Below are 21238 nucleotides of genomic sequence, written 5' to 3'. Positions count from 1 at the left end.
CGGTTAGAAAACTGTAGGCTATAATACTTAAATCAGACCTGAGCTTCATGACCTCGGTTAAATTGGCATTTGATCAACTACAGTTTTTAAACCACGTTCTCGATATGAAATTCTGTCGAGATAAAAAAAAAAAAGTTTGGGAACCACTGCTGTATATATGTTGCTGTGACGTCATCTGATTTGCGGCAGGCCAACCTGGCATCAACACACCGGGAATGGTCAACATGCGCTCCAGAAAGCCCTATTTTTAGAAGGGCTGCAGTCTCTCTCTCCCTCTCTCCCGCTGTGTGTGTTGGTGCTTTCATGCCAGCCTTCTGAATGGAGTCATTAAAGAAACGCAGCAGCATTTTTTACTGGGCTTATTAAATGCACTGCCTGTTTCTGCCCCAAGGTGCAAGTGTTACAAGCAGCAAGCAGCGGCAAAGCCGACGCGTTTCACCTTTCACAGGAGAACACCTCCCGCGCTGCTCGTCCCCGCGAGACAGGAGACGATGCTAAAAATAACGAGGCTCTACAGGTTGGTGTGTTGGATGCTGGGAGGCTGCGGGCTGCTGGTCGGGGCGGGGCGGGGCTGGATGGATGGATGCGCGGAGCCTCTGGGAGTCCAGTGATTTCTTGTGTGTTTTTTTCCCTCCTCCATTGATCAGTACGGCGGAGAAGGCGGATCCTATGACGTCGCCGTGGAGCTGCGTCAGAGTCTGGTGCGAAGGAAGAAGGAAACAACGGAGTAAAAACGCGGAGAGGCTGTGACAGCAGGCCGGGGGAGACAGACGGACAAGAGGCAGTGAGACGGAGCCGAGGCGGACACACCGACTGACGGAGAGACATGGAGGGCTCCACGGAGGAGGACCACAAGGAGAAATTACTATGGACCGTCAAACGCGAGGTAGGCACTGCTGTTTGACGCCTGTCGAGCATCACAGTTACAGGTTTTACTCTCCTTGGACAGGAGCCTCTGGAGTGTTGCGTTCACGTGAAGCTGGTTTTTCCCAGAGCCTATTCGGGTCCGCGCTGTATTGTGTGAAAACGCAAGTTTACCAAACTGATTCTGGGAAAATGAAGCTTTCTAAACTTTCAATTTTTTTAATTTCTGAAATCTTTCGCTTTGTGTTTGTTTCAGATAAGATGAGAATTATTGCACAGGCTTTAAATCTCATGTGTGCTGTAAATTCAGTCTAAGGCATTGTTTCTATCTGCTATGGTGTTGCATTTATGCATTTCTTATTTAATGTTTATACAATAGAATGCAAAAGTTTAAATTGACCACATTTTGTGTCATCTCTCGTGCATGTTGCCTGTGATATCTATTTGCAATATCCCATCCAGTTTATCCTAAAACTCAATTTAACATGAAGCATCCATCAGTAAGACAGAAATTCAGTGTAGCAGCATCTTCTGAGGACGGGTTGCATTGCTCTCTGTCTCGACCAGCGGCACTAAAAGCTCAGACAGTGCTACAGGCTTTTTGTTCCTGGTGACGAATGTCTCACATCTCTCCAGTAAGGAATAAATCATCACTCCGTCCCCCACCGCCTCGCTCCCCCTTTCTATGCTGCCTCCCCTTTCACCGAACGCTACAAACCACAAAGATGTTCCTGTGCAGAAATGTCAGTGTAAATCAAAGAGTGATTGTGACAAGGTGTGGCTCACTGCCTGTACCTCAGTGTGAGGGAGTAGTTCCCGTCCTCATCACGGCGAGGAAAGGTTAAGCTAAAAATACCAAGCCCTAAATCTATCCCACGCTCAAACAGAATGATCAAAAAAAAAATTTTTTTTATCATGTCTTCTCTACGCTTTGTAAGATGCAGCGTCTCATTGGTTCTCACACATATTGCTTCACTTTAACAACAGAAATGACTTACTAGAATCATGATTTAGTCTTTGGTAGCAATAAGTAGCTCAGATGCATTCAGCATAGCTTTCAGTTTAGTCTGGATATCAGGAGGCAACCTCCGGGTCTGAAAAGTGAAGCCAATTCAGAAGTGCCTTAAATCTGCTTTCTTTCTAACTACCAGCAGGGGGCAACTCCTCTGGTTTAAAAAGAAGTCTGATTGTATAGAAGTCCACGAGAAAGTGACCCTACTTCTAATGCTCTAATGTTCTAATACACTCGATGGGCTACACTTGGGCTTCAGTGTGTTGATTAGAGGACGACCTGCCACAGAGGTCCCAGTTCATTAAAGATAATTGTAATATTTTGGTTGCCAAATGATGTCTTATTCAGCGTTTGATCGTACTTGGCTGCACCCTCTCATGTCACTTCTGGTTCCAACAAACCAAGATGCCCAACTCAAACCATGTCGTCCACTAACCAGTGGATGACATCATGGTGAGGACTTCTTATGTACCCTCTATGCCTGATAAATCACTGCAGCTGTAACGTTTGTCATCTCAAGATGACATTCAGATTCTTCTTCAGCGAAAGCATCTGCAGATTGATCTTTGCAGCCTTAATGTTAGCCGGAAAATATTCACACAGTGTGAATGTTCGACCTCTTTAACAATTTCATTTTGAGTGTTTATCATGCAAAGTTGCCAACAACCCCCTTTAACTCAAGTGAGTCAAGACCCAAGAGCAAAACCCCTGATCGTTGTCTATTCAATATTAATCTGTATACAGGTGATCTATATCCTGAGTGAGAGTCAACAGTAACTTAAATCACATCATAGAGAAGACCAACGTCAATAGAACATGTGATGAGACTGCGACTGGGCTACAGGGAGTATTACAGCCCATTTTACTTGCTGCAGCAGACCAGGGAATATAGAGATACTTACAGCCTCAGTGCTGCAGCTGTTAGAATCCCCACATTTCCACATTTGGCACCTGACTAGCTGTAGGGCGTTTTCTAAATCTGGTATTATTGTAAAGCAGACTTATTGGCACTATTAGTATCTAATGATATAGTTGAGTAACGTCAACCTAAGCAGAGAATGAAGGCTCCCTCCGGGTGTGTTGAAATCCAAGCTCCTCTGTGTTCAGCCCAACATGTTAGTGTGTCCTTCCGTGATCCTCATCTCAGGTATCGCACCTTTTGTGTTCTGATTCTTTTCCGTCATGTTTAGAGCCAACTCATACATTTACAAAAACTGCAGAATACATTCTTCACTTCGAGGATTCAGTTTTGAATATGTAGGTTAAATACTTTCCTGTCCTCCAGCCATCCCACAGACACCCATGGGGTTCGGGATTAAATAATTGAATCATCACGATGTCTCTTCAGCTGAAAATAGCTTTGGTTCTCAGGCTGTCTGCAGGCGGCGGGGATCTGTGTCTCCGAAACACAGACTATCAGGGAAATAAGGAGGAAAATTGCATTCTTGGATGGCTGGGCGTGTTGACGCTCCGAGCTGAATCTTCAACAAATCTCTGGTCATTTCTACGTTGTGCTCCGGCAGCATCAATTCTTAATGTTTCTCGGTTATTAACATTTAAAGGAAGCCACTGTCAGTGTGAGCTGCTCTGTTAGATCTCTGCAGCTTTACGATCATCAAATTAGCATGGAAATTCTCATTCCATATGTTGTTTGTCATGTGCGATACAACGTTCCCATCTGTTTCACTCCGGTTCTATCGTCCCAAAGCTTTAGTTTCCAAAGTTTGATGATCTCAGCAGGTCTGAAGAGTGTTAATCCAACCAGATGTTGCTATTTTTCTATTCATACAGACTCGGTTGAGCTAAGAGTCACGCTTTTTGGAATAAAACTGTATTTTTTTGTACATCAGATAAGCCCAGAACCAAAGCAGCTAATTGGATTCTTACGTGATCAGTTTACCCAAACATGAAGGAATTGCCGTCTCCTCTCAATGACACCGATCTGTTGTTTTGCAAATGGAGTTTGTTGTCTAAAAATGATAACAGATAGTTAGTTTTCTCCGTGTGCCCAGTATGAAAATAATTGGTGTGATTGGCCGTAGTCCATCCATGAGATGCTCGTCGATGCCTCCTGACATTTGAGCGTGAATAGCGAGCCGGACTAAGAGGGGCTGGTTGGTACGTAGCCCACCAGCTCCGGGTTTAAAGCTCCCTGTCTCTTTAAGCGGCACTCAGCTATCTCAGGATCGCTTGGCAACTGAAAGCTTTAGCAGCTCACTGAGAAGTTAAATTGCATCAGTTGGCGATTAATATCACAGCAGCGAGGCGGCCCAGTCAGGTGGTCTCTTGTACAGAAACAAAAAGGATCCTTTGTTTTGTGTCTCTAATTAGAGGATGGTGAAAGCAGGAGTTCATGCAAAGAGGAAAAGGTTTATGTTGGTAGGACACAAAGTGAATCTTCTGCTCTTCACACCTGTTACGGATATTTTACTGGGAAATGCAGATAACAATGTCATTCCCACGTATTGAGAATCCTCAGAATCCATTTATTTCCCCAAATAATTTCTCCAAAAGGCATCGACAAATCAAATTGAACGTGGGAATCCCTGCGCCTCAGTTATTTGACTTGAACTAGAATTTAGTTGTCAGTCACACATGAGCTGGTGTCACGGAAAGAACCCTTTTCCTACATAAGTACTGTGTTATTTCGAAGCGTGCAAGTGTCATACACCCAAAGCTCGATTATTGAGAGACTATGGGGACCGCAGGGACCCTGGTGTCGGAGCTCCAGTGTTTAAAACTGACAGGGTGCAATTGAAATTGAGGATGAAGGCCGTGCTCGTAGTGCCTGCAAATCACGATCCCCTTTACTTCACAAAGGTGGAAGCAAAACGGTGACTGTGAACATGAAGCACATGCTACTTCACAGAATATAATCCATCGACAGGCTCGTGCTGCTTTTCAAAGGCTCACTATGCTGTTGACATGTGCACATCCACATAGATTCATACAGACACATCAGAGGAGCCGTGGGCACAGAGGTGCTGTTGTTGGGATTTGTTTAAGGCAGATCTTTTGGAGAGATTTTTTGCAGGTGCTCTGCAACCCAAAGAAAGCCATTTTCTCATTACAGATCAGGTTAGACTAGATGAGAGGACAGAGGATCACTAGTCCTGTGGGGGACATTAGTGTCTTTACCAAATTGAAATCCAATCCATCCTGTAAATGTTGAGGTTGTTACACAGGAGAGGAGGGAAAACTTTCAGCGCATGGTGGCGCTAGATGAAATATCAGGGGTCACCGTTCATGATTCCTGAATACCTTTTGGATTATTTAAATTTGTCCGTAGTTGTCGAGATATTTCAGTCTGAACCAAAATAGCGGACCAGTCCACTGAGCCGTTAGTAAGCCTAAAAAGATTTTACGATCACAAAACATATTCTACATAAATCCCAGCTGTTGCTGCTTTCTTATTGGAGAGTCAAGCAAGTGACCCCGAAATGCAAAACAACCACTAAGAGACATAAAACAGTGAGAAAGAAAAGCCAAATGACTACAAAAACACACAAAATTACCATAAATAGTGAAAGTGAAACAAAAGAAGTAAGAAGAGACCCAATTCAAACCACGCATCCTTCCACATCTCCGCACATCTGGCCATTTGCTGGGCAATGTGGGAACGATTGTCACATTGTTTTGATTGCTACACATTTTTTTATGACAAGCAATTAGTTTGAAGCATATTGGCCCATGTAGTTATTTTTTTAAGCTAAGGAACGGATCAGTAGACTGTAACGGCAGACTGTTATTAATTAATTTCATTCTGTTATTAAAAATCACTTTTGTTTTAAGTTGTTTTAATTTGAAAGTTAATTCATGTCTTGTTTTTAATGAATGTCCAATTCAGACGCGGCACCGTTTGAGATAAAACGGGCCCACGCCTCTATAAAAAGGAGTTGTAGCTTCGTATGAAAGAGCCATAAGGTAAGCATTGACAGCTGGTCCGAGAAATAGAAAGTAGACTTGAACCTCGATAAACAAAGTCTGGTCCAGACCACATCAGCAGTCTCACCAGCACGGTGGAAGCCGCTTCCCGTTCTCCTAATACTATTCCCTTTGTTCACCGACGGTGAGCTGCCTCGGCTGCCATATTGCAACTCCCAGCCAAACAACATTAAGCTGCTCCTCCCTTGAAGAAATATTCGGTCATTATGCAGCCGAGTGTCGGATAACTTCCCCCCCCACACCGGCACCTCCTCCAGGACAGAATCACTTCATCCTGACACACATCTTTATTTTATGACTTCTTCACCAAGAGCCAGCTCTCCAAACTGCATTGATATGAAATATTTTGTACTCTGAGGTTAAATGTTAATTTCAGCTCTATTTTTTCTTGACGGGGAAAGTGGAGGAATTGATTGGACACGGCTCAGACGGGTCGCAGCATCTGTAAATGTTAGGACTTCCATTATTTGTGAGGGTTTTTTTCTTTTGTGTGTGAAAACAGTGGAATGGTTCAACAAGCGCATACAAGACGAGTAAAGACAGATTGCTTCCATTCGTCGTCCTTCAGAGTCTGCTATCAGTGCAGCGGCAGCGGCAGCCGCAGCGTCGCTCTCATCCAACAACCCTACCACGCCATGAATAATTACCTCATTAATGACTGTGTCTCTGCTGTGGCCTAACAATAGCTGATTAGGATGGAATCATATTATATTGCAGCTGCTCAGACTGAGAGGAAGGGAAGGCAGAACAGCACATCCAGGCAGGAACAACACATCCCACAGAAAACAGCGAATTTCATATATATATTTTTTACAGAAGACATTTTGACATGTCGCAAAGGAAAAACTGTGATTAAACGTTATGATGGCTGAATTCCATTTAGCTGCTTCAGGAGCGATTGAAACCGTTATTCATGTTATTAGTCTTTTCTTACGATGACGAGTCAAAATGTCTGTTGGGGGAAACAAACCCTACAGTTTTCTTATTGGTATCCGCGGACGTTACATAATTCTCATCTCTGCTCCGACCGCCTTCACATTACTGTATTTCCAATATTTACACTCTTTTCTTTCCCGGGGAGAGTGTATATCTCCTGAGCGTCAGGCAAAACGGTCCTTATACATACTGATGCTCTGTTGTTTGCTCCGGTCATGAACATGAGATGAAGCAAATGTGTCCTTATGTAACTGAGGGTTGGCTAATGAGCTCTTCCCTCCCTTCCTCCCAGAAACCATTAGCTGCAGGATTCTTAGAAGTCAAAGTTGGGCACTCTGCCGTTCGACGGATACCGACTACGTCTCTCTCTTTCAGTGTCGTCGCTAGAATGCTCGGCCTGCGACGGCTGTTAATGAAAGTCCTTTCCTAGTAAATGTAAATAAACGTGTGCATGCGTGTGGCTGCCGACATGTTGTTTTCCACTGTCTGAATTATCAGTCATCCGCATCCTTAAACGCTCCTACAAAACGTGTCAGGAGCCCAAGCGGCAAAGATCGGAGTCGGCTGTATTTCCATAACCAAGTGCATTGAGCTGCTACACACAATGATAGCAATGTTAACCATACAAAACAAAGGAATAGCATTGTCCACGAATGTTTTTCACAAATTCAGTATGAGCATTTTGTGACTGCAGACACATCAATAAAAAACAACAACACTTCTTTAGTATGTTAAATGTAATCTAGACACCTTAATGTTTGTTTTTGCTGTAGCAAATTGAATAATAGGTGAGATTACTGAGACAATCCAAACCAACCACCCAATCATGCCTAAACTCAACAAAACACTGAGGCGAATGCAGTCACAAGCATTTTCCTCTTTCTAATGTAATTTGATCGTTCAGTGAAGCGTTCAGTTCCATTTAGTGTTGCAGTCATCCTGTGAAACTGTGGGACTTAACGTCTGTCCACTGCCCTTCATCGATTTTTGCCTCCAATATAATCTCACCTTCTGAAAATGATGTATAGTCTTCTCGTGCATTGTGAGCACACATCCACATGAATAGAAATCCAACTGAAGCCCAGGATTTAAAGTGTCTGCTGCTTTCAGTGGGCAGCGCATTAACAAACTAACGTTCTAATCCTCTTAATATACTTAATCACGTTTTTTTTTGGGGAGCATACCAAACTTGAAACCAAATGTAATCCCTGACAGCCGGCGCTGATTAAACTGGTTCGCCACTTCAATCTCCCAGTACTGAATGTATCGACCCCTCCGACCGACTGCTGTGTATCACTCTCCTCTGATGGGTCGAGCTGCAGGTAAATACATGGATCTGTTTGCACATCTCTGTGGAGAATGTGGCCAGTCAGACGCTCTGGATGAGAGCATTAAAAGACAGAATGAAAAGCAGCAGCTCTCCAAGGAGTGTGTGTGTGTGTGTGTGTGTGTGTGTGTGTGTGTGTGTGTGTGTGTGTGTGTGTGTGTGTGTGTGTGTGTGTGTGTGTGTGTGTGTGTGTGTGTGTGTGTGTGTGTGTGTGTGTGTGTGTTTGTAAATACATTTATAGTCACTGGGGGCTCGGTCTCTTGCCATATTGATCTCATACCAGAGCAATTAAGAGTGAAGCATTGAAGGTTACTTGGTTACAGGTACAGTTTGTATCAGTGTAACATTGTAACATTAAGACTATTTGTTAATGAAGGACTTCAACCTTCAAATGCCTCGCCGTCTAAGTTGCTTTACCTTATACAAGCTTTTTGAGTCAAAGGCAGTTGTAGAGTTGCGTGGGTAACTGGTACAATAAGACAGGAGTAGCAAACAGCCAATTTAACCAGATCTGTGGGCTAATGGCTCTTGTCCAAATTAACAATAGGTTCAACAAAGTGACATGATGGTAGATGAGATGATTTTATGATGTCATTTTTATTTCCCTGGTTGTGTGAACGTGTCTCCTAGAAATGTCCTGAATAAATATATGCTCGGTGTATCATGGGAAATAATAAAGTGGACCCTTTAACGTCATACAAACTTGAAATGGTTCATTGGTTGTGAATGCAGGAGGCATTCACAACATATGTTCTACTTACTTATCTTCCGGGTCAGAAAGTTATGGCCCTTAAATGCCTTATAGGTCATTCTAAAAAGAGATTTTTGACTTTGAACACATCGCCATACCGGAAAGATCCTGACCGCTCCGTTCAGATCTCTGTTGAAAGCCACGCCCCCCAGGGTGTGTGAATGCGCACTGCCCTTATTACAACACGAAAGATCGCTGGACGAGGAGCACAACATCGCTAGCTGACATTCACAAGTAAGAAAACCCATAACATTAGCATAATGAACGTAAACAACTAACATGGCTGTTGTTGCTAGATATGTCAAGCTAGCATGTTAGCATTAGGAAATGTTATTGAAAAGGGAGTTACGATGCAGCAACTTATTGCTAGCTAGTTAGAAACAGTTGGTGATGCTCACTGCTAAATATAAAAGATAAGTGCTCACTACCCAGATCCACAAGGACAATATAAGTCGCTGGCTTGCTGTAGCCCCTGCTAGCTGCAGCTACTGCCGAGTGCAGAGACGGCTTGCCGCTCACGCACAGTGATCGAAATCGCCAGAGTGCGCGTAGAATGTGAAGTAAGAATTCACAGCCAGCCAATTATTTTCTCCGGCCCGTGTGCTTTTGACAGTCCTGCCTCCGCCACAGAGGTTTTGTTATGTAGGTTTTGTTATGTAGGTTTTTTAATGTACGTACACCTGTCGTAATGTTACGATGATTTCAAGCAATATAACAGAAAGTGTTCTGAATAAAATCGCCTGATGCCTTTAACTCCTTCAACATTTTTCAACGTATTCACTCCATTCAAACACAGAATATTCCTCTCAATTGGGAATCAGCCGCGTCTATTTTTCTTATTGATATCATTCATAATTTCAGAGATGTTTGACGTTTTTCAGCCATTTTCCCCCCATTCAAGCAGATTACGGAATCTTCAAGAAATTCTCAATATTCACACTTTTTCAAGCATTTTCATTCACACTTCCAGATAGAAACTCCATTCAAACGGGGATTAGGACTTTCTCACATGAATTCAACTTTGCCACAGCATTTTTACTTTTTGCACAGTTCATTATTTCACAGATTTGATATATTCTGGTTTTCAAAGGCAGCAATCCGCATTTGGCTTCAGCTTGTCAACAGGGAGCATTCACAACCACAAGTGCTTCAGAACTTCTCTAGTTGAATTCTATTATTCTGCTCCTGCCATTTCTCAATCCAGACCAATTGAATGCCGTTATCATTATTTGGCTAGCAGGTGTATTCTAAGGTGAGTTTTTTTTATCACAGTAAATTGCCACTACTGTAGCCTGTATGTCTGATGTGACATTTATTTAGCAGGTGACCGACTACAGAGTCGGTGTTGCCAGTTGTGTAACACTGTATGAAGGATCAGACAAGCCACTTCAGCTCATAGCTTTACAGAGCCCACTCTGTTGAGGTCCATCCCCAACTTTCTGCATTACCCCTGTAATGGGAATTTTGGATGTTTGTAATTTATAATCAGAATATTTGTCAGGCCAGACGTCGATCCGCATCTCCTCATCTGACTGTTATGCTATGACGAAAATGAATGCCTGTTTGTAGATGATATGAACATGAGTGCCACATTGACATAAGATAATTTCAGGACTATGACGCCTGTGTTCTGTAAATCTTGACCTTGCCTGTACATCTTGTCTTTGTAAGATAGAACATGATCCGTCCTTTGTCCATGGTTCCTCCTCCTTAAAAGGGAGATTGTTGTTAGACTCAGGGTCGTTCCTGCTGATTCTGAACCTTTGCATCAGAAGGCAGGGGTGAACAGTACTTTCTTCTGCAGATGAGAATACTTAGTGGAATAAACCTCGGAGAAAAAGCTGATCCTGGTTGTTGATCTTTATTGGGCAGATTCATTTTTCCACAACACCCCATTTCCCTGGGCTTGCAAGTTAACAAGAGAAACAAAAACTTAAATATTGTTATCGTAGTTATGAGCTACGTGTTGTCGTTCCATTATGTGTGAAAATTATGTACAAAACAACACTGTTTTCAGTCTGTCATTATTAGTCCAATTTGTCTATCTTCACTGGGATCCACTGATCCGATCCACTGTATTGTAACTTTTTAATTGGATTGTTTGATGGATTGGGTAACGGCTATGGCACGAAGGATCCACATTAAATATACACTACTTTCTTTCAACAATCGTTTTGTCACGCACGCAGAAATCCCTGACCTGATGTTACCTCACATAAAAGTGATTCCAATAAGTTCCACTCAGTAAGGCACAAAGATATTAAATGCGGAGAAAAAGAGAGACCTGCTATCAGATTTGTTCTTGGTGTCGGCAGATAAGATCAGTTGAGGTATTGGTAATAACTGGTAATAATAAAGTTTGGACAGAAGAAGTTAGATCACTGCATCATTCATCTTCACAGTAACAACAGGAATGTGATTTTTAGCTCCTGAAAGCGTTTGGTTAAGATGTTATCGCTTTAAGAACTTGATTGTAGTCACGACAGCGGTGGAGCTAATCAGCGAACACAGAAAAGAACAAGCTGGACCCCGTTGGCCCTCAGACAGAATGGTCCTTTCGCTGGCTGCACAAACTTCATTATGGGACTGGATGATGGCTGGACCTCACCCTGGTGACTCGGGACGAGGCTCCCTCCCTCAGACACAGCAGCTCTGCGAGCTCCTCCACCTCCGTGATAACAGGAAGGAGTTTGAACCGAGAGATAGTTAGGGCTTCGTTATCACACAGCAGAGCAATTCCATTCTTCCTGTTTATCAATTAGACCCAAACAAGGCAGAGGTGTCAGATGGGTCCCGGATTAATTACTGCCGACAATTAATTCTACGGAGAGAGCAAACTTAGACAAGCGAACACCAGATTGACTCGGTGTTGATGAACTCGCTCAGGCTCTCCTCCCCAGAGACACGGCATATAGCAGCGAAAGATACTCATTTGAATGTATGCCACGCTATTAATTGGAAGTCAGTGGTGCGGATGTTTGGGCTGTCACAACATTAAAAGGAGACTGCGTCGTTATTTTGTGTTTTGTAATCAGGCAGTTTGGCCAAAAGGTTTTCAAACAGAAAACCAAGTTCAACTAATTTGGGAGGAAAGTCAGCTAGGGAGGGAGGGGTGGGGTCAGCATAGTATCATGATATTGATATCTATACGTGGATGCCAAGTATCTATCTTTTATGTGAACTATATAACTAATATTGTAAATACAAATTGAACATTTTACTAACAAGTCTTTCAGTCTGCTTGATGTTTCTGGTGTGGTCATGGGTAAAGTCAGCATACTTTGCAGTTGAAAAAAGTAATCTCAATATGTTAAATGCAAAACTGTGCATATTGCAAAATGTTTCAAATCACAATACGATCAAGCTAAGTGTTGTGATCATATTGCATATATCAGATATACAGACATGGTTTTAGATGAGATAGCTGGAGTAATGAGGAGGAGATTGAATACAAGTTGAGAGATGGGCAACGTTGTTTTTAGGTTGTTTGTCAGTTTCCCTGGTTGTGTTATTATTTTATTTTATGATGCACTTCATTTGAAATGATTAATGGGTGATGTATTTTTAGAGTTCTTCAAGCCCTCATATCAGAATTATCTTGAAAATGTGAAGCACTTAGTGAAGTTGATTTCAACATGAGCGCCATGAATGAATCATTAATCATCCTTCCCACTTTTATTGCTAATAATAATAATAATGATTGAGAATTTGCCACAGCGCTGGTTTGCAGAAACATGATGAGTCAGTGGTACGGACGCTACAAATAGCCACAGCGGAGCACGATGACGGCTGCGCTGGCTGCATCGGAGAATGCATGCCAGACGGGTGAATGGTGGATGGGCACAAATATCAACGTGCCAACGGGTGTTTAAGGATTTTTTTTCACATCCATATTTGGCCACGTCTCATTCACCTGATCACCCAGCTCCACAGTTATTGAGATTTATGAACCAGACTGAGGAATATTTGCAGCTTTTAAAATTTTACGAAAATGATGCATATTCACATTTCTATCTTTGTGTGTACACAGTTTTATTTATTGACATCTGGCTTAATCAGATTTACCCTTATTTATTAACGACAGCGTTGGGTGGAATTTCTTTCTTTGCTGCTGCACGAAGCCGTAATCTTCAGTCAGTATGAAGACAGCCGTGCTGCTCTAGCTACTCACCCGTGAAAACTCAAAAACAATATCAAACTACCATCGACCCAAGTGGAAATGTTGTTCAGACCGGCCAACACAACGATTGCTCTTTGTATTCATTGTTGTTGTTGTTTTGATGCCTAACACTTTTATCAATCCCACATTTTTACAAGCGCCCCTTTGTCATGAAATTTACATGTTCATGCTCCCCAGAAGAAGAACCCTTACCCTTTGAGCTGTCCTTCAATCATCAGGCAAAAACATACTATAAAACATTATTTTATTCACTTATTTTATTGTTTAATTCTAATGTATTTCAGCAACCTTAGATCCTCAGGCCCTTCTAACGGTTCGAAAGTCGAGGCTCAAAACCAGGCTCAACCAATCACTTCTTAAAACACACTTTTATAGATTTGCCTTTATGTGATGTTGCCCGTTTAAACTTTTTATTTATTTTTATTTTACTTATTTATATTTTATTGTCTTTTTACCTTCTCTCTGCTGATGTTTTTGTTGTACTTGTGTATCTGACCATATTTATATTCTGCTGTCAAAGCACTTTGTAAACTGTTGTTTTTAAAGGTGCTATATAAATAAAGTTATTATTATTATTATTATTATTGGTCTGGAAGTCGAGACTTGTTTTCACGGTTGGTTTTGCCTTATTTTCGGCTTGTCTGCTTGGAACCACACTAACCTGTATGAAAGGTGCAACATACAAATAATGGTTGATCGACTGAAACATTTATTTACATGCGTAACGTCCGCTGGCAGTTTGCCATGAACCCCTTTTCATTATCCCTGTTTTTCGCAATCAAAAGCAAAGTCAGCAACGTACAACACTGTGGCGTCTCAGAGCAGATTATATGATCACGGATGTGTTTCTGTGATCTTTTCTCTTCTTATGGTTTATGTCAAATATAATTACATTACAGCATTTCCTGTACTGTGAGGAGGTAATGGCGGCTAATGTAAAGACGATGCTGATAATTCCGGGCAACTGTGGCTCCTTTGTGTGCAGGTGAAGCAGATTATGGAGGAAGCGGTGACTAAGAAGTTCGTCCACGAAGACAGCAGCCACATCATTGCTCTGTGTAGTAAGTAGGCTCTTCTGTTGTTCTCTGGACGCACACACACACATTGTCTCTGTCTGGTACGCCTCCACACACACACACACACTTGTTGAACTCTTCAGTAGGTGACTGGGTGCTGCTTCTCCGTCAAGGACACTGCTTGACGTCACCGAGCCTCTGACGAGGCTGCTGCATCAATGGAAAGTTAATACTCACAGTTCAGCTAATGGAAACCAATTCAGAGACAGGCTGTACAAAACCCAGGCTTTCTAAGCCCTGGAGATGTGTGTGTGTGTGTGTGTGTGTGTGTGTGTGTGTGTGTGTGTGTGTGTGTGTGTGTGTGTGTGTGTGTGTGTGTGTGTGTGTGTGTGTGTGTGTCCGGATGGTAGAGGTTGCAGTGGTGTGTGTGACTCATAGCTTCCACGCTGGTCAAAAGCTGCCTGTAGCCTCAGATCAGCCAGAAACATAAATCTCCAAATATCTCAAATAGATGGTATAAAATATATATATATATATCTTTTAAAAGCTGAATAGTTTCAGGTGATTCGTTATGATGTGTGGCCAAGCCAGAACTGTGCCAACATTACAATGTGTCTGATAATTGCAGTATGTATATTGGTGTATAGGGGTTGTCATGGTACTAGAAATTCAAACACGATACTGATACCCAAGGAAATACTCTTATTTATGGATCCATCAGGGAGCGTATGTGGCGATACGACGTACCTGTGATTGGCTAATATCTAATATCAGCCAATGAAATTGGTCGGGCTGTAATGCTAATCCTGACCGCTCCCTCCATGCTTCCACTTCAAGGTGGAGATATCACAGAACACGCTGTTCAGGTGGAAAAATACAATAAGCACAGGACCTTGGTGATTTTATATACTGGAATTCAGATTATGACAGCAGGTTCTTTCCTGCCGCGTGTACAGACAGGACCATGCAAATTGAATTGACCCCCGTGGGCCACTGTGATTTGATGCAATAAGAGAGTGACTGCTGTCAGAGAGTTCATCCTCCACCGTCATCGGTAGACCAGTTGTCTCCCTCCAGAACGGCCAGAATCACAGCGTCCACGTCTCTAATGGCTGACCTGAGAACAGCGCAGTGTGGAAATGAAACCATCTGTCTTTTGTTTTAATTACATTTACATTTAGGGCATTTAGCAGATGCTTTTGTCCAAAGCGACTTACAATAAGTACATTTGTTGAAAGAAAGAAACCTTGTTGTTCAGCAAGGATACCTTAAGTACAACAGTGATCAAAGTGCTATAGGTAAGAACATAGAAGTGTTTTTTTTTTTGTGGGGGGGTGTTGTTAGTGGGTCATGCTATGCAGAGTCGAGGTGAAGTCTGAACAGGTGAGTCTTGAGCACAGAACATATACGTATTTGGGTATCCATTTCTGGTTAAAACAACATTTTTATGTGCTAGTTTCATCTAATCTAATGATTTTGTGGCTTTTTGAACAAGGTAGCCCTGTAAATGCCACACAGTATGTAGTTGAAGTTGCCCCCGATGTTAATGTGACTGCATGCCGTCAGTCCTGCACTGAGAGCCTGCTGAGCTCGCTGACTCTCGGGGAAGAGGCGAGGCAAAAGGTCAGATGCTAATGACACCAATGTCACTGCTGTCCTTCTTAATACCTGTTTATTGTGCTACGTCTGCTAATGAACCCCAAACTCATTCCACTTAGTTAGTTAGTTAATTAGTGAAGAGCCGGTAGAGCACACCGCTGATATTTAGTCTAATTTGATTTTAAGAATGGGGAGGACTAAAGTCATTCATTCAGTTAGTGAAAACAATCACATTTGGGCTCCACTTGTTCCCTGTTTCGTCCCAGTCTATCACAGGGCTGACATGTAGAGACAGACAGGTAACCAGTCTATCACAGGGCCGACATGTAGAGACAGACAGGTAACCAGTCTATCACAGGGCTGACATGTAGAGACAGACAGGTAATATCACAGGGCCGACATGTAGAGACAGACAGGTAACCAGTCTATCACAGGGAGACATGTAGAGACAGACAGGTAACCAGTCTATCACAGGGCTGACATGTAGAGACAGACAGGTAACCAGTCTATCACAGGGCCGACATGTAGAGACAGACAGGTAACCAGTCTATCACAGGGCTGACATGTAGAGACAGACAGGTAATATCACAGGGCCGACATGTAGAGACAGACAGGTAACCAGTCTATCACAGGGCCGACATGTAGAGACAGACAGGTAACCAGTCTATCACAGGGCTGACATGTAGAGACAGACAGGTAATATCACAGGGCCGACATGTAGAGACAGACAGGTAACCAGTCCATCACAGGGCTGACATGTAGAGACAGACAGGTAACCAGTCTATCACAGGGCTGACATGTAGAGACAGACGGGTAACCAGTCTATCACAGGGCTGACATGTAGAGACAGACAGGTAACCAGTCTATCACAGGGCTGACATGTAGAGACAGACAGGTAACCAGTCTATCACAGGGCTGACATGTAGAGACAGACAGGTAACCAGTCTATCACAGGGCTGACATCTAGAGACAGACAGGTAACCAGTCTATCACAGGGCCGACATGTAGAGACAGACAGGTAACCAGTCTATCACAGGGCCGACATGTAGAGACAGACAGGTAACCAGTCTATCACAGGGCCGACATGTAGAGACAGACAGGTAACCAGTCTATCACAGGGCTGACATGTAGAGACAGACAGGTAACCAGTCTATCACAGGGCTGACATGTAGAGACAGACAGGTAACCAGTCTATCACAGGGCTGACATGTAGAGACAGACAGGTAATATCACAGGGCTGACATGTAGAGACAGACAGGTAACCAGTCTATCACAGGGCTGACATGTAGAGACAGACAGGTAACCAGTCTATCACAGGGCCGACATGTAGATACAGACAGGTAACCAGTCTATCACAGGGCCGACATGTAGAGACAGACAGGTAACCAGTCTATCACAGGGCCGACATGTAGAGACAGACAGGTAACCAGTCTATCACAGGGCCGACATGTAGATACAGACAGGTAACCAGTCTATCACAGGGCTGACATGTAGAGACAGACAGGTAACCAGTCTATCACAGGGCTGACATGTAGAGACAGACAGGTAACCAGTCTATCACAGGGCCGACATGTAGAGACAGACAGGTAACCAGTCTATCACAGGGCCGACATGTAGAGACAGACAGGTAACCAGTCTATCACAGGGCTGACATGTAGAGACAGACAGGTAACCAGTCTATCACAGGGCTGACATGTAGAGACAGACAGGTAACCAGTCTATCACAGGGCTGACATGTAGAGACAGACAGGTAACCAGTCTATCACAGGGCTGACATGTAGAGACAGACAGGTAACCAGTCTATCACAGGGCTGACATGTAGAGACAGACAGGTAACCAGTCTATCACAGGGCTGACACGTAGAGACAGACAGGTAACCAGTCTATCACAGGGCCAACATGTAGAGACAGACAGGTAACCAGTCTATCACAGGGCCAACATGTAGAGACAGACAGGTAACCAGTCTATCACAGGGCCGACATGTAGAGACAGACAGGTAACCAGTCTATCACAGGGCCAACATGTAGAGACAGACAGGTAACCAGTCTATCACAGGGCCAACATGTAGAGACAGACAGGTAACCAGTCTATCACAGGGCCAACATGTAGAGACAGACAGGTAACCAGTCTATCACAGGGCCAACATGTAGGGACAGACAGGTAACCAGTCTATCACAGGGCCAACATGTAGAGACAGACAGGTAACCAGTCTATCACAGGGCTGACATGTAGAGACAGACAGGTAACCAGTCTATCACAGGGCCGACATGTAGAGACAGACAGGTAACCAGTCTATCACAGGGCCAACATGTAGAGACAGACAGGTAACCAGTCTATCACAGGGCCAACATGTAGAGACAGACAGGTAACCAGTCTATCACAGGGCTGACATGTAGAGACAGACAGGTAACCAGTCTATCACAGGGCCGACATGTAGATACAGACAGGTAACCAGTCTATCACAGGGCCGACATGTAGAGACAGACAGGTAACCAGTCTATCACAGGGCCGACATGTAGAGACAGACAGGTAACCAGTCTATCACAGGGCCGACATGTAGATACAGACAGGTAACCAGTCTATCACAGGGCTGACATGTAGAGACAGACAGGTAACCAGTCTATCACAGGGCTGACATGTAGAGACAGACAGGTAACCAGTCTATCACAGGGCCGACATGTAGAGACAGACAGGTAACCAGTCTATCACAGGGCCGACATGTAGAGACAGACAGGTAACCAGTCTATCACAGGGCTGACATGTAGAGACAGACAGGTAACCAGTCTATCACAGGGCTGACATGTAGAGACAGACAGGTAACCAGTCTATCACAGGGCTGACATGTAGAGACAGACAGGTAACCAGTCTATCACAGGGCTGACATGTAGAGACAGACAGGTAACCAGTCTATCACAGGGCTGACATGTAGAGACAGACAGGTAACCAGTCTATCACAGGGCTGACACGTAGAGACAGACAGGTAACCAGTCTATCACAGGGCCAACATGTAGAGACAGACAGGTAACCAGTCTATCACAGGGCCAACATGTAGAGACAGACAGGTAACCAGTCTATCACAGGGCCGACATGTAGAGACAGACAGGTAACCAGTCTATCACAGGGCCAACATGTAGAGACAGACAGGTAACCAGTCTATCACAGGGCCAACATGTAGGGACAGACAGGTAACCAGTCTATCACAGGGCCAACATGTAGAGACAGACAGGTAACCAGTCTATCACAGGGCCAACATGTAGAGACAGACAACCATTCACACTCACATTCACACCTACGGGACATTTAGATTCATCAATGAACCTCCATCCTGCATGTCTTTGGACTGTGGGAGGAAGCTGGAGAACCCGGGGTTGGGAACCCTCTAATATATTATATTTGAGTGAAATCTAAACGATGGAAACATTCTAGTGTTTGTAGAGTTTATTTGTCTGTCCTTTGCCTGCACAAATGTCGACATGTTGCTAAAGCTCATCTCTTCATTCCACCTCGGAGCTTTCTCCAAGCTTTGGTAATGGACTTGTGTGTGGACGTAATGTCATTAGTGGACACTTTCTTCTGTATCTCTTGTTCTAGGGGATGGATGACAGCTGCTTATTAAATGAGAAGCAACACAGTCACCTGAAATGTGATTTTCAGAAGTGAGGTACAATTGCTGGCCGCCTACCATGCCTTCAAATATTTAGAGAGCTGGAGGAAGTAACCTGTGGGCAGCTGCTACCTGAGCCTGCCTTCTACACTGTGTGATGGGATTCATTTAGTGGTTTATTATAGGTTAATTCGTAGTTTGAGTAGTTTTGATTCCAGTGTCATGAGGTTGTATTCTGCACTTATGTCATGTCATGTGTTACATGAGTTGTAGAATGGATCTTGTGACACCAGTACAGCTGGCAAGTCATGGGTAGAGATGAGCATTCCACAGCTTGGGGGCAACAGCTGTGAAAGCTCTATCCCCACAGGTCTTTAGGTGGGTGTGGAGGACCGACAGTAGGTTGTGTTTTTTATTAAGGGAGCAGGGTGCAGGGTTGGGTGAATTAAATCAGAAAGCTAAGCAGGGGCCTGACCATGTAGTGCCCTAAATGTCTGTAGGATACCGGTAACCAGTGAAGGGAGCGGAGAAGAGGAGTGACATGGGAGTATTTGTTTGATTCCGTAAGTAGCCTAGCAGCAGCATTTTGGATGGACTGTAGGTGGTGGAGCATGACAGTAATCGATACGGGAAGAGATGAAGGCGTGGATGAGCATCTCCAACTCAGTAGGGGCTCATAATTTTCTATAAAACCTAAATTGTGGGCAGTGCAGGAGGACTGAAGCCAGGTATTGAGGCTGAGGATTCCGCTAAAACGTTCTGCTCCGCGGGTTGTTATAGGACCAGACATGAAGACGGACTTTCCACAGCTTGTTAAAAAAGTTGTTCATCAGCACCGGGAGTTTGTCCAGTATGCCGGGGACAGTGGCTCCAAGGAAACAATGCGTTGCGGCATTGAAGAAGCGTGTTTTTTATGATAGAATCTCCAATTATTAATGTGGTTGGGGAGAAAAAGCTGCGGGGGAGTGACGGATTCAGTATTGCGATATATCACAATATGTTGAAAGGCACAAACGCACAGTTGTTGGCATATTAAATGTTGCAGAAAGGCAGCGGAAAAAATTGCTCATATGCTGAAAATGAGGGTGAAATGATGGTAAACCTCGTCTTTTCTTGCTCCGGCCCATCCATTAGCCCTCGCCCTCCTTCTGTAATTGCTGCATTAACGCTCCGCCTCGTCCATAACAAGCTTTTTAAGGCTGATGATAAAAGCGACATCGTTACACGATTCTTCAGGCAAACACAAACCGACAATCTTTCTCCTGCTCATTGTGGTGCATGTGGTTTAATGCATTCTAATGGCGCGCTGGCTTCTTGTTAAACAAACATGATATAAAGGGTTTCTGAAGGAAAAAGTGCCGCATTCATGCAAATGGGTCTTGATGAAAATCGTGCAGAAACAATATAGATTATCTTCATTCATTTTGGAGAAAGAGCCCGTCCGCAGCATGATTTCATATCAGCTCGGAGCTTTGGCGGCTGTCTGCTTGTGTTTTTTCTTCCGTGAGGTGAATCTAGTGGATATCACAGTGGAATATAATGGCCAACAACAACATAATTCTCTGCGATGCTGGGAAAAACTAGTGCTTTATGAGTGTAATCGTCTGCTTTTATTGCTGCTCTCGGAGCCTTGGAGGGAGTGCTGAGAGGTTTTGTGGTTTTTAGCAGAAAAGCTCTTTGTACGGTGTATTCACAGCAGCTTTATTCTCAGCACGCCAACCTATGGAGAAGCATTGTTGCTATCCCATTATACTAAGATAGTAAGGATTAGCTGCTGTAAAGTTTGAGCTGAAAAGGAGGCATGTTGGAGTCTGGTCGGGTTGTTTCTGTGGAAACACAAAAATCCTGCAGGGGGGATGCCATCAGCTCTCCCATGGGACAAACCGCACCCGGCTGCTCTCGTTCTGCTGTCTTTCCTCACAACCAGACTGCTAATTCCTCTTAAGGTATCTGCCTCTCTTATTATGCACCAAATCCTTTTCCTCTGCCTGCATTTTGGGGACC

The 21238-nt window shown here is 43.7% G+C and overlaps 1 protein-coding gene across 4 annotated transcripts in view; it reads left to right on the top strand.

Annotated features, from left to right (window-relative positions):
• Positions 1-691: 691 nt before the first annotated feature.
• sgsm2 (small G protein signaling modulator 2) overlaps positions 692-21238 on the top strand; it is a 61265-nt gene continuing 40718 nt past the window's right edge. For 2 of the 4 annotated variants that reach the window (XM_084019650.1, XM_084019649.1), the window contains exons 1-2: positions 696-886; positions 14001-14076. In XM_084019650.1, coding sequence (XP_083875776.1) covers positions 827-886; positions 14001-14076 — 136 coding nt within the window. In that variant the 5' untranslated portion in view covers positions 696-826. Of the gene's footprint in view, positions 887-14000; positions 14077-21238 lie in introns of all 4 variants that reach the window. The other 2 variants (XM_084019651.1, XM_084019648.1) reach the window with 2 other exon arrangements.

This window comes from Eutrigla gurnardus, assembly GCF_963514095.1.
Source record: "Eutrigla gurnardus genome assembly, chromosome: 10".
In the NCBI taxonomy this organism is placed as follows: domain Eukaryota; kingdom Metazoa; phylum Chordata; class Actinopteri; order Perciformes; family Triglidae; genus Eutrigla; species Eutrigla gurnardus.
Note: the sequence above shows the minus strand (reverse complement) of the source record. Positions and strands in the feature narration are given on the sequence as shown.